The sequence below is a fragment of the Fonsecaea monophora genome, assembly GCF_001642475.1.
Source record: "Fonsecaea monophora strain CBS 269.37 chromosome Unknown Scaff79, whole genome shotgun sequence".
NCBI lineage: Eukaryota > Fungi > Ascomycota > Eurotiomycetes > Chaetothyriales > Herpotrichiellaceae > Fonsecaea > Fonsecaea monophora.
Genome location: NW_019174010.1, coordinates 53,067 through 68,499, shown reverse-complemented (window position 1 = coordinate 68,499; position 15,433 = coordinate 53,067). Strand labels below are relative to the sequence as shown.

Sequence of the window (15,433 nt, the reverse complement as noted above, 5' to 3'; positions counted from 1 at the left end):
AACAAATGAGTCCTAGAGTCACTAGAGGGGGTTTGACTGATTACTTGCTCGCAGGTAAATGACTACTCGGTACAGTTGGGGAGTTGAGGGGCCAAAAAGGAATGACCTGGTGGGTGCCTGGAGCAGCCCTGGCGTGCTTGGGTAACTTATCCGAAAAGCTTGATGACCGTCCAACTGTCGCATGCACAATTAAATCAAGTTCTTCATACATTGTACATAGGTGCCCGTCCAAGGTACCGTGTACGAGCTGCTTCATCTCTGCAATTTTAGTTTTCGAGTCGTCTTTTCCTTTCTAAGCCTTCGTTTAGATGCACATCTTTTGTGATTAACCGAAAACTGGCCTTTGCCGGAAACGCCACCAGCCTTTCGTTTCTGACGCGGCACAAGCCTTTGCCGGAGATTTTGACCCTAGCTTAACGAACAACCAGAAACGCGGGAAAAATTCATCAAGCATGAACTAGAGATACGTGCAACCCTCGGTTCAATCTCTGGCTCACTCGACGGGCTTGTGCACGTCCCCCGTCATTGCTGGAACAATCGGCTCGATTCTTCGAGGCAATCACCTGCGGGTCCCAGGTTCGCCTTTGAATCATCGATCCTCTTCAACCCGGTCCAGCTCCATTCCAGCCTCCTCGAGCCATATGACCTGATAGAGTTTGGGCGGCCATACAGGGGATCCAACTCCAGAGCAAAGGGTAAAACAGGAACATCAATAATGCACCGTCATGCGCTTAGCTCACCTGCACGTCCCGGACTTGATCCCGTACAGCCACTCACTACGTCTCCAAACGGCGATTCTGGAAAGACATTTCCAACACAAGGATTGGTTGCGTTCCGTCACAAGAGGTGATTCACTAGCGAATGAGGGGAGACGAAACAAGGCCACGAATAATGCGTATCCAACTGAACCCGGCGACAAGGGCAAGGGCAGTGGAAGGCAGTCGTGGCAAAGTATCATCAACACAAAAGCCTCAGATGCTGCCGCTGCTGCTGATGAGAATGATGACGCAGCAAGGCCACGCACCTTGCTGAGATGCAGCACTTTGCGGAACGATCGACCAGAGTCTTCATTGCTTGGCGCCAGAAAGGGAAACTGCACTACAAAGAATACGACGACGGCCTTGCACCATAATGCAAGCTCTCTGCCGGCTCTCGACGTCAGCTCCAGCTCCCATGAACTATCACACATCCAGATGCCCCCGGATCCTGTCCTCCTGACATTCAGCACCCCTCCCACTTACACGGTTGGACGCCGGCACCTTCTCACGAATCCCATTTCCGCAGACCAGCAGACTTTCCTCTCTGCTAATGGTCTGGCCACCTTTCATGCCTCCCCACGTGGTGGCCTCCTCACATACCATGCACCGGGCCAGTTGACGGGTTACGTGATCGTCGACCTTCGGAGGTTCGGCATCACCGCGAGATGCTGGGTAAAGCTGTTGGAGGAGAGCGTCATGCGCACTTGCAGCCGCTGGGGCGTCCGGACTGGGAGGACGGACGATCCGGGAGTATGGGTGCTGGATCCCGGCTCAGCTGCAGATCAGGAGAGGGGCGGCCGAAGCGCTTCCAGGCCGCCTAAGGGAACAGCAGCTACCGATCGGAAAATCTGCGCGATCGGTGTCCAAGTCTCGCGTGGTGTTACCTCCCACGGAGTAGGATTGAACGTATATGACGCACCGCTTCCTCCGTCGGCGACCCCATCGTCTGCCTCATTTTCAACAGGGCTCTCATCGTCACCAGGCTCCATCCCCTTATTGACATCGCCTTCTCCCTCGGCTGCCGCGTCCTCATCAGGACGACGACTTTATGACTTCATCCCTGCACAAACATCATCGCCTTCTTACGACCCCATGACGCGAGGTTATTTGTCATGGGGTTTCAGCCGCATCGTGGCTTGTGGGCTGGAAGGAAAGAGCGTAACCTGGCTGACAAGGGAGATGTTACGCTCACATCCGAATTCATCCTCGACCGCGATCCCTAGCTCCGACAAAACAGCACACGAACACTCATCTTCTCTCCCTTCTACAGCTGATGCCGGAGAAAAAGGCGTTTCGCTCACTAATGACGATCAACCACAGCTCATCGCGGAATCAATCTCGATGGAATCCGTTGCGGACGTGTTTGCTCACGAGATCGTCCACGGACTGAACGCCATGAAAACCGAGGGCAGGGAGACTGTGGATGGCGTATACAGGGTCCAGGAGTCGGATTTTCTTTGATCAGAAAACTCCTTGAAGCTCTACGAGGGTGTCTAATCCGGTGCCGATACCCGGGACTTTGTGTAACGACGGCTGCAAATCAATGCGGATTGATCTGCTACCCTAGTCCTTCTCTCCTCCGGTTCGACTCCATCACCATGACCACCTATGTGCGTTGGAGTTGCGCCCAGAGGCCGCCGCTAGACCTGGCACAACGACGTCTATTGCTCGGAGGCATGACTAGAGACATCGATATTTCTTCGGTGGCGTCCTGCATAGGAAGATGGACCTGTCGGACACTACACGAGGACGACCAACGATGATGACGGCGCCACCACCACGACGGTGCCGGCTCGGGCACTACGGTGTTACGGCTCACGGGCCAGGCTGTTTCAATCTGGCACTTCGAGCCGTTCGCGTCCTCTACATATACAGAGGCAACACACACCTTTTGGGTAAATGGAGTGTAAGATTATTTTATCTTTCGTGACGAACAAAAACAAAGCAGAAAGCTTGAGGACTAAAGGAATCCTTTGCCGCAAACACAGGGCCCCTTTCGAGCGCCGAACCAAACCCCAAAGTGTCTCTGCTCGCCTGACCTTTTCTGTACCTTGAGCCCATGCCCATGGCCGAAGCTTAACAACGACAGCACCGTTGGGCTTTTCCTTGAGTCTGTTGTCTCCTATTTTCCCATTTGTTTGTTCTTCATCGTAAAGACTTGCAACCAGTCCACCGGGCTCCAAAGGACAGCATTCCTCTCCCCATCCCCCGGCTCTATCAAGACTGAGATTCGTGATTATTTATACAGCAGTAATGACAGTCGTGACTTTTGTGTCGTACAGGAATAGAAAAGAAATGGGATCAACTGCTGTGCTTCAGTAAAGACCGGCGCAATATCCCCAATGCTGTGCATCTGGTATGCCCATGTCAGAAAAGCGGTCGCTCCAGTTCGCCGGGGAAATGCTGGGATGTTCATAGAGGTAACTGAACCTCGAATTGTTGCCCTCGGTATACATAGGAAAATATTTGCACACCTCGGTGTGTGCTCGAGAAAGGTGTACAGGGCACCGGGTGAGGTTCAGGCGAGGGCTAGCTGTGGTGGGAAATCAAAAGGCGAAGTCAATCGCGCTTCCCGTATTCTTCTTCTGCATTCCATATCGCAGGTTGAAAGTCGGAATTGGCAAAGTGTGCAGGGCTCAACGTGGAACTGAGAATGGTATCCAAGGTATCAGCAACGGGGTCAATACAGCAGGATATGTAAGAAGGTGATAGTGGCCAAATTACGGAGAAACACGCCGAAGACGATCTACAAAGGAGTGATGCTTACCTGCCAAAAGATGCTGGATCCAGAGGGAGGCTTTTGTTGCCTTGAAGGCTGTAATTGAAACAATTCTCGTTGTATCTGATCTGTGGCTCGTTTGCTTTGACGTTGTTCATGACGAGCGTTCTGGTAATGGCAGAATTTGGCGTTGCTGGAGACGGGGGCTGAGGAGACTGTGGTGACGGCGAAATTTGCGGCGTCAGCTGCAGCATTGACGAAGAGTAGCTCCGCTGTGGGAGGGAATGCGTTCGGACTGGAGGTGGCGCCTGTTGCTGCGGCGGCACCGCGTGAAAACTAGTAGGAGGCATATGTGGAAAATATGACGCTTGTGCGGAATTCGATTGTGCATACATCATGGTCGGCGGATTTCGAAAGGGAGAAGTGAAGACGGTATTGCCTGAAAACGACAGGGAGGAATCCGTCAGGGTGGTTGTAGCTTCCGGGAACATCAGGGATAAGTGGTCAAGATTTTGAGGATCTTCAGTCTTGAAGTTCTGACTGGTCGAAGACTGGATAAAATGGGGAGTTTCCGTCTGCAGATACACCTGCAACGGCGCTGGCTCTGGGACCGGCATTTGATCGTCTTTGTAAATGATGTCGTAGTGGCCGCTAATGCTCAAATTAGTTCGGCTCACGTGAAGGCAGATGCAAGGAGGAACTCACGGACGGTATATGAGCCGAATTGTCGGCCATCCTTTGGCATTATCGACGAAATGGTATGAAGTCACTTCATCGCCAGTGCTTCTGTCCAAATATGCCACTTCAAGTGCAATGTACGCGGGCGCAATGACGGCATCCGTCAATGCTTGAAGGCCAACATGATCAATCTCTTGATTTGCAGGATCAATCCTTGTCAAACAATATTGTTGAACTGGCATTTCCAGGAATGCCTCGTATCGGTCGGGTTGAAGTTGCATGAAGGAGCTTGTCATCATCTGATACAACGTCAAAAAGCATGCCCCAGTAGGGACGGGTGGAACGAACCTTGAAATGATAGACAATTGAATTGGAAATGTTCTCGTCGTTGAGCGAATTAAGCAACACAGCTTCGTTGATGTCTCTACGCTCGACAGCAGACTTGAGAGCGTCAAAGAGCTCCCAAGTATAGTCAAACATGTCGATGATGATATCGTAGTCGATGCCAACGCTGCGCATGGTTTGCTCAAAGCTGCGCAGGCGAACCAACTCTTGAGTGATTAGACTGGGATCTCCAGATCGGAGCAGGATCTCGAAATAGCCGAAGACAGCTCCTACAAGCACCAAGAAGATTGTAATTAGCTAGATTACCAATGTCATGCAAAGAGACGAGCACTTACCACGCCAGCCGCATTGTCCATCACCTTTGATTTGTCGATATGCGGAATGCGTTGCTTCGAGTGCCTAGCAATCGTAAACAGGGAGCTGACGACGATAATAGAGTCTACATACCTTTGTTTTGACCACAAATGTTGGGTCGGCTTGTGCGTATTCGGTCACAAGATGAGAGAGTGGCTTTTTACTTCCTATCAAGGGTCCCTAACAAAGTCTCAGTATGACGTGCCTTTTCTCTGGTCCATTTACGTACAGGAAGATTTGGTTGGTATTGGTCAGACAGTGTCTGGAATTGCTCCATTTCATCGATTTCAGGGGTCGCCATTGCGGAGGTGGCGCGGTTCGACGTGGTTGACGGGGGATAGCTGTAGGGTTGGTGGCGAGGAAGTCCAGGAAAATATTCGAATGTGGCAGAGTGTTGACTTCCGGACGATAATTGCCAATGCGGATGTGGAATTGGCTGAGTATGGAAAGGGCCGAATGAGTTGTGAAAAGGTAGTGGTTCTGGACAAAATGTCATCTCCTCTTGTTGAACAATCAAAACGCCAGGGCGGTAGACACGGGTGGCAACCTGGTGGGGCCGACCTAGGCTGAGAGACCTCTTCCTTGGAGTCAGGTTGGTCTGGTGAGCTGTATTTTGATTCCTGCAAGTGGTGTGCGTGAACCACAGGTCGTAGATGTTCAGATGTCTTAGACCATGGTTGGAATAAAGAGGGAATGGCTCGTGAAGCCGAATAGATTTCCCTCCCACTATGAGCCAGGAGTGAACGGGGACAGGACCCTATCACTAGTAAGGCGTCTGCTGACGTCGATGCGGCGAAGTTACCGAGAAGTCCAAACTCGCACAATCGGCACCCAGAGACAATGGCAATCTTGAGATCGTGTATGTTTCGAGCGAGGTAGTAGGCAGGAGAAAGAGGAGGGAGGTGATGTTAAACGATGGTTTGGTTCTTTGCTTAGGCTGGGAGCGCCAATGCAGGCCTTCCTTTAACCCAGCGCCGCGGAGGGACCCCTGGTGCTGGCGGAGTGGGTGTTTTGAAAGCTAACTTGTTGATCAATCGGCCGTGGTCGGTCGGGGCCAATCGGGGATGTCTTTAGCAACTGAGTTCTGTGCTGAGTACCAGGCCGGATAAGAAATGCCGTTTGCTCGATTGTCACTGTCTGCAGGTGGGAGGTGCAATGGCTGGTCCCGTCCAACCCGGAGGAGGAGCCGAGGATAGGAGGATTTCAATCGGTGATGGCTCTAATCGGTGGCAAGGAGGATGGTTTCGAGACTTGGAGGAATGAGAGCGGATAGATCATGGGAATTTAGGAGGAGGGGAAGAAAGAAGAAGTATCATTGACAGTGATGGGGGAATTGCCTGGTTGAAGTGAAACACGAGGTCAAGTCGAGGTGAAGTGAGGGTCAAGTTGGTGGATGCGTCTAACTAAAGGCTCTGGGGGAGTAGAGTTGCTGGCTGAGTCTACGAGGTACAGTACTGGCTGAACGTTTTGATCGGCGGGCACGCGTGCACGCGTGCACCTTCTACGGGCATGCCCATGTGGAGGTTCGAAGCACTTGTAGGTAGACATGCCCGAGAAAGCCCCTCCAAACAGTGGGGTTCCCAGAGCATGTTAGTTAGGTAGGCACGTACATAGGTACGAGGTACAGTAACTTTTAGGTGGTGGTTGTGGTGGTGGCGGGAGCAGTAATGGTAAACAAGGTATGCGTGATAGGGTATGTACGTACGGACGACGGAGTAGTTGCGCATCACTCAACTGGTACTTGGGGTCCATTGGCAAATTCCCCAACGCTCTGACCCATCATCTTTTCATCTTTACTACCTTCTCGTCTGGTTGCATTTTCCAGGGAATGCAAAACCTTATGTACAATAACTTGGCTTGTTCTCTGATGCCTGCTAGAAAAACCTTACTTGATGGCTTGTTGGACAAGGTTGTGCTCCTCAAGCAAGCACCCCCCAGTCACCGCTTCAAAGTCTCTATGCCGGCGAATCAGCGATGCGGCTTGTTTCCACTCATCAGGGCCCCTCCTCCAATCTGAATGGGACAGCAAGCTGTCGCTTTGGCAGCGCTCATTTTCGGTCACTGGCTAATTGGCTTGTAATAGGAGCGAACCAATGGTCTCCCCAGTTTGACTCCCGCAAAGACGATCTTCGTTGCCCTCAATGACTGGCCTTTTCAAAAAAGAGCAAAGAGACACACGTACATACAAAGTAGGGGTCCGAGAGTCGAGAACCTGTATCATCGGACCATCATTGGCCTCTTGGAAAGGATCCACGGTACTCAATCAGCACTTATGCCTTCGGTTGCAGGCAAGAACCGTGGCCCAGCCGATCCGGTGAAAGGTTCCAGTCTGAAAACCGACAAGTCCAGCACAAAAGACAGCCGACCCTCCACATCCTCAAAGCACATCAGACCACAGGCTACTGCACCTCTAGATCCTGCCCATCATTCTCGCAGCCTGTTCTCTTTGCGAAGCACCTTCTGACTCGATGGCCCCTCCGGGGCACGCAACGCTCGCTACCCGAGCCTCCGATTGGTAAAGCCCCAGATACCCGACCCTCGTTGGCAGAGACCAGCCCCATCCTCCTGTGCGGCAATATACTTGCGCCAGTGACTACGGAGTGCATCCGCCGGGAAGCGGAGAGAAGAGGTCCAGTAGAAATCGTGGCTCACGCTCAATACCTACTGCGAACCTCGTACTTCAAGGGTGCCTCGAGGCTCCAACCAACCTGGCCAGCGCAGAGGGCAACACAAATCGACATCCCTAGTTTTGGGATGCGTCTTCGAGTATGGCCGCTGCATCCCCACCGCTTTTCAGTAGTTCTCGGATACCACGGGTTTTCGGCTTAGCCTGAGTCGTGTGGTTTTCATTCTTAGACTCTTGCACTCACCCTGAAGCCCCAGTTGACGCCTTGGGGTAACCGCAAGCCATGAAGTCTTTCGTGTCGGCCGGCGCCATTCGAACCCGACGATCTTCTTGCTGTACAATGACCCCTTGTCGCTCTCGCTTTGCTGGAAAGCAGAGATTGTCATTTCCTCTGCCACTTGGGAAGTCAGCTCCGTCCAATCAGTCAGGGCCGAAGGTGAGATGCAGTCTTTTGTCATGGCTCGAAACAGAAGTAGTTGCCGCCACCCAACCGTCCAAGACAGCCTATTCTTGACCGTTGCTGGTGGATGCAACCTGAAAGAGAAGGTCAAGGTCAGTAATTCCCTGAGCTGTGTGGCTACCCTAGGAGACTGTGCGGCTGCCCCATATCAGTGACAAGCTGAAAAGCGAGTCACTTAGGAAATGGTCCCCGCTGCCAACATGCAACCACTTCCTAGTGGCGCGCTCAGACGCCCGGCTACTGGTGTAGAGCAGCGGAAAGCCGACGTTGGCCCCGCTATTCTTCCAAAAAATGATATCAGATCGAGATCTCTACCAATCAACCGTTTGCCGTTTCCATTTCCAGCGCTGGCGGATTGAGCTCGCCAGAACCAACGACCAACAGCAACTTCTATCTGACACACATCATGCCAGGGGCGAGACTGTCTTGCTGCATCTCGCGCAATTTCGCCCGTCCCTTTTCGATCCAGAGGTCAGGAAAAGGCCCAAAAAGGAGGGCATGTCAGGGAAAGAGTGAAAAGAAAAGAAAGCAACCGAAGATCGACTCGGGTTGGTATGTTACAACATCCCCATCCTTGCGAAGGGTGACAACATCAGGTCTATCGAACGGGTATGTCCGTTGTCGACGCTGTGTCATGAGCAACCTCCACACACATCACTGCTTTCCTCGGTGAAATTGTACCTGTTGTAAGGCTGCACTTAGAAGAGGGCCCCCCGTGTTTTCGACAGGTCTAGCCCACGCGCCACTCCATATCGACGTTGCCCCAGCTTTATTTCCGCAGGCCCGACTTCTCCTTTGAGCACCCCTATCCTTTCTCCATACCTCCCTGCTTGCTGTGGGCGCTGGACCTACAATTCCCCGGCGGAACCAATGGTGTCAGACCACTCCGGACCTTCGCCTGGAGCAATGTAGATAACACTCGACCAGATGTTGTCGCATCCCATTCCTCGCAGCCAGCAAAGTGGTGTTACAGGCTGTCTTGAAAACAACGCAGATGTCAAATTGCGCCTCAATGCAGGCTAGGTTTGTCCAGCCAAAGGCGTATGCAGCCTCAGCTGCGAGTTTGCGCATCTGCGCCATTTTCCCGGTAACTGGGAAAGGTGCCAAATACGCTTCTCATATTGGAGCAGCCAGCTTCCCGCCTCCCCGACCGCGACCACCGACCCGACGTCCAGGTCCTCTGCTTGGGATAGGTCCACCCGCCTCGAAGCCCAATGGGAAACTCATGCCTGAGAATGAGGCACCGCCTTGGCCGTCTTCAAGCTTGAACCCCTCTCCCTCGTTCAACAATGCAGACCACAAGTTTTCAACCGCCGAGGTCCAATCGCGAAGTTGGGTCAAGTGCTGCGTGTCACCTGCATGGCTGTCTTCCACTATTACGGTTCCGTTTTCCTGATTGATTCTCGCTTGCAGCTTCTTGTCTACAATCAAGACGGCTAGAATGTCCTGGACCTCGCTGACGGGGATCTTGATATGCTTCGAGATAAATTTGAGGGTGAAGCGGCTGTACGGGGCAATCAGCTTGAGTACGGCCTTTGTACGCATGTTCCGGCTGACTTCGTCGATGTTTTCGGCAATGAATGGATCGGCGAGCAGATCCTGGTTCTCCTTGAGAATGGATTCGTAGCGGTGAATGTCGTCGCGCTGATAGGCGTCCACCAGGTCTGTCATTGCCGAAATGCGCGGGTCGTTCTTGTATGGTTTTGTCTCCTGAGAGTCGAATGGGTTGATGGTCGATTTCATCAACATTGTTGTAAGAACAAGGTATTTCAAGACCTGGATTCTCTGCATGGACCCTGCTTCATCATAGTTCTTGAACGACTCAAAAAAGTCGCTTTGCGCCTCTTTCCAGTTTTCCTCGCTCATGTGCATTTTCCCACCACATTCTCGGATGATGCCTTGGACCTTGGGGTGCGGTACCGCAGACCGAACGGTGAGAGCCTTTTGATACAGCGATTTGAGACGCTTATTGTTCTTCATCTCAGCATACATCTGTATCTCGAGTGCGTACGCCTCGAGGGAATACGTCCCCTTGCCGGGGTCATCTGTTCCGTCTTCCTTCTGGCACGCCTGGTGGATCTCCCTCACCTTGTTGCTAAGTTGACTGTAGTCCTTCTTGTCGAGATACAACTTGGCCAATTTCAGATTCGTTTTGAGAGCCAGTCTCTCATTGTTTGTGCTCTGAAAGGTGTCAAGCGTCAGGCGGTAGAACTCTTCCATGGACTTGTACGCTGTTGTCTCGGTGTCGCCATGACTCGTGCGAGCGCCTGCGCCTGCGCCAGCGCCAGGCTGACCGGCCACTTTCTCAATATAATCGAGCATATTGTTGATGGACTTTTCCGAGTAGTTCCTCGTCACCGCGGACCTCACATATGTCAACAACTCTTTGTAATGTCTGACCGCGTCGTCGTATCTGCCCAGGGCGAATTCCAACTTGATCGCCTGCTTCAGTCCCTTGAACCCCCATTCTCCCTTGTCCTCTTCCAGGGCGGGGACCCCGAGGAACTCTTCGATTGCTTCGGCCGGGTTGTCGGCTTTTAGTTGTTTGGCATTGTAATATTTGTTTTCGATATCCACTGAAGCGTCGTTACCGCCCAGGTCGTCGTCGTCCTCGTATTCAAAGTCATATCTGGACAGGCTATTGTCAATAATGGCGGGATAATACTCTTCGAGACGAGGAGTCTTGTAACATACTGCTCTGGATCAGATTCTTGCATGAAATCGTCGTCGTCCGACATGTTGCCTGTTGTGTACGGATGATTGGGGAATGAGTGGTTGATACGAAATGAGTCGCTGGAGAGATTCTAGGGGGACGCAGCTTTTGTGCCGGTGAAAATCTGGGCGTTATGGCAGTTGACAGATGGTCCGAGGAAGGAGAGGGTTTTCCTGGTCTTGCGACAGGAGATGGGAATGGTTCCAGCAGCGATTGAGATATTGGACAGTGAGCAGGTGTGAACGAACTGCGGAGAAGTGAAGGCTGCAACGCAGCCTTGTCCCGCATTCGCATTATTTGTGGAGTTTTCTGCCTGCCGCCACCTGCGGCTTAACTACAAGTTTCCGTTTCTAGCCCTTCACAACGCAATCTCCGGGTACATATTCTACACAAAGCCGCCCAACCTCTTCCCTCGACCTAACACGAATTTTTGGAGGTGGATATCCTCCCATTATCCACGATAACCTCACCCTATCCTCGAGGAGCCGCCGCACGACGTCAAAATGGGTGGCGACCTAAATCTCAAAAAATCATGGCATCCTGTGCTCATGAGCAACCAGAAGAAGGTCTGGGAGGAGGAGAAAAAGGCACTGGAGGAGCGCAAGAAGATCGACCAGATCATGAAAGAGCGCGCCGAAGAGAGAGCGATCCAAGAATTGGAAGACCTGCAAGAGGCCGCTGGTGGGAAGAAGAGACAATCTCGTGTTGATTGGATGTACAACGGACCCTCGAGCGGCCAGGCAGGCACCACCGAGGAAATGGAGGGCTACTTATTAGGAAAGAGGCGGATAGACGGCTTGCTCAAGGGCACAGACAACCAGAAATTGGAAAAGTCCGCAAAGGAGGATTCGTTCATGGCGGTGCAGAGCGCCAATACTGCCAGAGATACGGCGGCAAAGATCAGAGAAGACCCTATGCTAGCGATCAAGAAGCAGGAACAGGCTGCATATGAGGCCATGATGAATGACCCGGTCAAGCGGAGGCTTTTGCTAAAGGCGGCGGGCAGGGAAGATGATGATCGGGAACGTGATCGCAAAAGGAGGAAACATCACCACCATCATCATCATCGTCACCACAGTCGCCGTGATGGGTCTGAAGGACATGAGAAGTCCCGTTCACACCGAGACAACGATGAGGATAGCCATGGAAGAAGTAGACACCGGCACCGCAGATCATACACCCCTTCCGAGTCTCGGTCTCGCTCCAGATCTCCTCCACGGAAGCCTGCGAGGTCGCGGTCTCGGTCCCCATATCGCAGAAGACGCTCATATTCCCCCGAAGAACGAAGACGACCACGATCACGCTCCCGATCAACTTCACCACCTCGGAGAAATGGGCACAGCAACGGAGTTCGGAAAATGCAAAGTTGGCACTCTTCAAGGCCTGAGCCAGCAAGGTACCGAAGCCCACGTCGGGAAGAGAAAAGAGCAGATAGCCGCGAAGAAGATAGAGCTGCAAGACTAGCTGCGATGCAAAACGATGCAACTGCCCTCGATCAGCAGCGTGAACAAAGACTGGCCGAACTTGCAGCGAGGGAAAGGGCCGAGAGAGACCGAGACGATGCGGCTCGAGCTCGGACTGCAAAGCACGGTGGACGAGCAGACTTTGTCAACAGCTACCACAAAAAGGCCGGGAATATGACCTTGGGAGAGCGCATGGGACGCAATGGGACGTCGCAGCGAGAGGACGATGATTGACATTGTTGTTGCCTGTCTACCACACGATATCTCCCGCGATTTATTGAGGTATCATACTATAAATCATTCGGTTATTGAACCTTCTGAAGACCCATAGGATGGGTTTCGATAGTCTCGTCTGTGACAATATGTCAGTAGTAAACTTTGCGAACACTTATCTCGCCGTGGTGGTTGTTTATCGGTGGCGATAGGCGAGGCAGAGCTTATCTGTGGTGAAACACCATGAAAACTCTTAGCTTAACCACAACCACCGCAGAATTCACCCCTTGCGCAGGTGGATACTGTGTGTTACAATGGCTTCAACCAAACAGGTAGGCTTTTTGCGGTATTGTCCTTGTTGTAGAGAGGCTTGCCCAGTCGCATCTCAAGTGAGTGATCTGTACCTCCATCCCTAACCGCTGCAGGCTTCTTGTGATCTTGCGCCTCCTTGTTGCTCTGTCTGCTATGGCAGAGGCCATCTCTCCCTTTATTACAATCGGTCAGGACAGATATTATGTCGCATTCAACTCGAAAGCCAGCCGTCTACCTCTCCCCTTCATCACCAGACTCGCTCGATTCGAGGAAGAGCTGATTCCCGCCACTGCCATTGAGTGGAAAGAGTCGAGCTTCACCCCGGCCGACTTGGCCTCAATAACCACAAGCTGCAGCGCCGTAGATGATGTCTGGAGCAGCGATTTCCTCTCCCGTAAGTCTCCAAGCTGCAAATCATTCGACTCACATTCGTCTGTTCGGCTAATGCCCGCGCGCACTCAGTGATTCTCCTGCTGCGACCGCCCGGGACCAAATGCAGTGTCAGGGGACGGCGGATCTTCTCTGTTGGGAACACCGAGATTGAATTGAAGAATGGTCCGTACGTCGTGTCAAGGGCGTCTGGGAGAGTCTTTTGTGTCTATAAGCTGGCGGCAGACTCCCACCATGCGTTTGTGACGGGCGTCTTGCCACCACCAGGTTCATCATCGACATGGCGGAATTTTCCAGTTAGTTCATTATCTCGGTCCGCACTCACATAAATTGACCACTCCCAAGCTGCAGTACTGCGTCCCTCTACCTTCGAAGTTGTCTCGGTGTCACGACGGTAGATCCTTGGCGGGCTTGAGATTTGCCGTCAAGGATACGATCGCCATCAGAGGACTGAAGACCGCCTTTGGCAACAACGCCTGGCGTGACACCTACCCTCCAGAGAACGCAACTGCGCCAGTTGTCGAAGTTCTACTCGAAGCCGGCGCCGTCCTGGTTGGAAAGCTCAAGACTACCGAGTTCGCCGAGGGCGTTGACCCTTGTGAATGGACCGAGGATGTTTGTCCCTTCAACCCTAGAGGGGACGGACAGCAGAAGCCTTCGTCTTCCAGTACTGGAAGTGCGGTAGCGGCAGCAGCCTACAAGTGGTTGGATTTCACAGTTGGAACGGATACTGGCGGGTCGATTCGACACCCGGCTGGAGTGAACGGGGTATTTGGGCAACGGCCTTCACATGGGCTGCTCAGCCTTGAGGGAGTCCTTGGGGCCACGGACTTGTTTAACACGGTTGGAATTTTTGCCAGAAGTGTCGATGTTTTCAATCGAGTCGGCTCTTATCTTATATCTCAGGCCCAGCGCCCGTCGAGGTTTTCAGATGGTCGCAAGTACAACTTGCTCTGCCCAACAAGACCTGCCGAGCTCGTCAATGCTGGAGCTTGTCTCCACGGCCAGCACAAGTGGCTTCCTCATCCTTCGATCGATTCAATGGACTGGTCGCTAGCTGAAAAGCAAATCGAATCGGTGCTCACCCGACTCGAATTCCACCTTGATTGTGAGAGGGTGTCTTTTGACATCGACGAATTGTGGAGAGCCACACCACCAGTCGGTCAGCCAAGGTCGCTTGATCAGGCCGTTGGACACGTCTACTCAGCCATTACAACGGCATCAGCTGTTGTAGGTGGTATCAATCAATTCTTCGACAAACACCGAGCAAACAACAACGGGCAGTCTCCAAAAGTCTCGGATCTGGTTAATCGCCGTTTTGAGTACGGACGCAACGTGTCGGCAGAGACGATCACCGACGCCCTGGAGGCGATGCAAGCGTTTAAACTCTGGGTCGAAACGACTCTTTTCGGTTCATACGACCAGGACGCCATCACTTTACTGGTATTTCCGCAGTCCCGTGGTCTGCCAGACTACCGCGACGACATTCCTGATCGAACTGGACTCTTCAACGACAATTTCAGCATTTACTCGTTTGGGTATCTGGTAGGTTGTCCAGACTACACGATTCCTGTTGCAGAGATCCCGTACTTGTCGAAGATTACCTCCAAGACTGAATTTCTGCCCGTTTCGATCAGTCTTGTAGGGCCCCCGGGCTCGGATCTGGAGCTCTTCAATGTCGTGCAGCAATTGCACAGGTTTGGTGTGATTTCGGACGTGGCCCCGGGACCGCGACTCTACCCAAAGCACGTTGACATTCACGAAATATCGTCTACCACATAATCTGTCCGTCGTGCATGTGTGGTTGCTGAACATCACCCGGTTTGAGCATTTTGTTCCCTTGAAAGCTGTCAGTCAGCGCTCCGCTGCATGCCTTCTCACAAGCCCACCCAGGGCAACACGATGTCTGCTCAAGTTTCTGCGATTACCGCTGGCAACTTCGCACTGAGACTCCCTAGAGGTACGAAGCAGATTCCAAGGAATTCACAGCATGAGCCGAGCTGCACGACATTCCTCTCGGAGGATTACCACTGCCTTCCTCAAAGTTTCCTATTCAGGAGTATTCATGTTGTGACGTTGATGAAGACCACTACGCCAGACGTTGTAGTGCTCCCACTTGAATACCTTTGAGCATTTGCAGGCAGCAGCCTCCGCAAATGGCACATCTTCCATGCACCAATGTATGGGAATTCGAGTACTTTACGTCCCTCGCGTGAAACTCGATCCAGCAAACCCCGAGCTTGCGCAGCCCTGCGTACTACCAGTCTCACACGGTACGAACAGAGCCACTAGTTGGCAAGGTGTGGCTACGACCAAATGCGCTTCATCTCCAGCGTTGTCACATTCTTTTATATCGGCATTGCTAGCTCAAGGTAGCCAAGCATCAATGGCTTGCCTGTGTA

General features: G+C 52.4%; 5 protein-coding genes across 5 annotated transcripts; 3 read left to right on the top strand and 2 right to left on the bottom strand.

Moving 5' to 3' along the window:
* Nucleotides 1-725: 725 nt before the first annotated feature.
* Nucleotides 726-2,219, top strand: AYO21_08773 (hypothetical protein; the record flags this gene model as incomplete). Its single annotated transcript, XM_022658716.1, has 1 exon — nucleotides 726-2,219. One exon carries the CDS (start codon nucleotides 726-728, stop codon nucleotides 2,217-2,219), a length of 1,494 nt encoding a protein of 497 aa, XP_022508974.1.
* A 1,302-nt stretch (nucleotides 2,220-3,521) lies between these two features.
* Nucleotides 3,522-5,155, bottom strand: AYO21_08772 (hypothetical protein; the record flags this gene model as incomplete). Its single annotated transcript, XM_022658715.1, has 6 exons — nucleotides 3,522-4,128; nucleotides 4,183-4,454; nucleotides 4,504-4,769; nucleotides 4,836-4,899; nucleotides 4,948-5,034; nucleotides 5,084-5,155. The coding sequence occupies 6 exons, from the start codon at nucleotides 5,153-5,155 to the stop codon at nucleotides 3,522-3,524; spliced, it is 1,368 nt and encodes a 455-aa protein (XP_022508973.1).
* Nucleotides 5,156-9,056: 3,901 nt separating this feature from the next.
* Nucleotides 9,057-10,678, bottom strand: AYO21_08771 (hypothetical protein; the record flags this gene model as incomplete). The annotated part of the gene is made up of 2 exons (XM_022658714.1): nucleotides 9,057-10,569; nucleotides 10,635-10,678. The coding sequence occupies 2 exons, from the start codon at nucleotides 10,676-10,678 to the stop codon at nucleotides 9,057-9,059; spliced, it is 1,557 nt and encodes a 518-aa protein (XP_022508972.1).
* A 478-nt stretch (nucleotides 10,679-11,156) lies between these two features.
* AYO21_08770 (hypothetical protein) lies at nucleotides 11,157-12,350 on the top strand (the record flags this gene model as incomplete). The annotated part of the gene is made up of 3 exons (XM_022658713.1): nucleotides 11,157-11,679; nucleotides 11,732-12,049; nucleotides 12,118-12,350. 3 exons carry the CDS (start codon nucleotides 11,157-11,159, stop codon nucleotides 12,348-12,350), a joined length of 1,074 nt encoding a protein of 357 aa, XP_022508971.1.
* A 444-nt stretch (nucleotides 12,351-12,794) lies between these two features.
* Nucleotides 12,795-14,813, top strand: AYO21_08769 (hypothetical protein; the record flags this gene model as incomplete). The annotated part of the gene is made up of 3 exons (XM_022658712.1): nucleotides 12,795-13,035; nucleotides 13,104-13,327; nucleotides 13,383-14,813. The coding sequence occupies 3 exons, from the start codon at nucleotides 12,795-12,797 to the stop codon at nucleotides 14,811-14,813; spliced, it is 1,896 nt and encodes a 631-aa protein (XP_022508970.1).
* Between the last annotated feature and the right edge of the window lie 620 nt (nucleotides 14,814-15,433).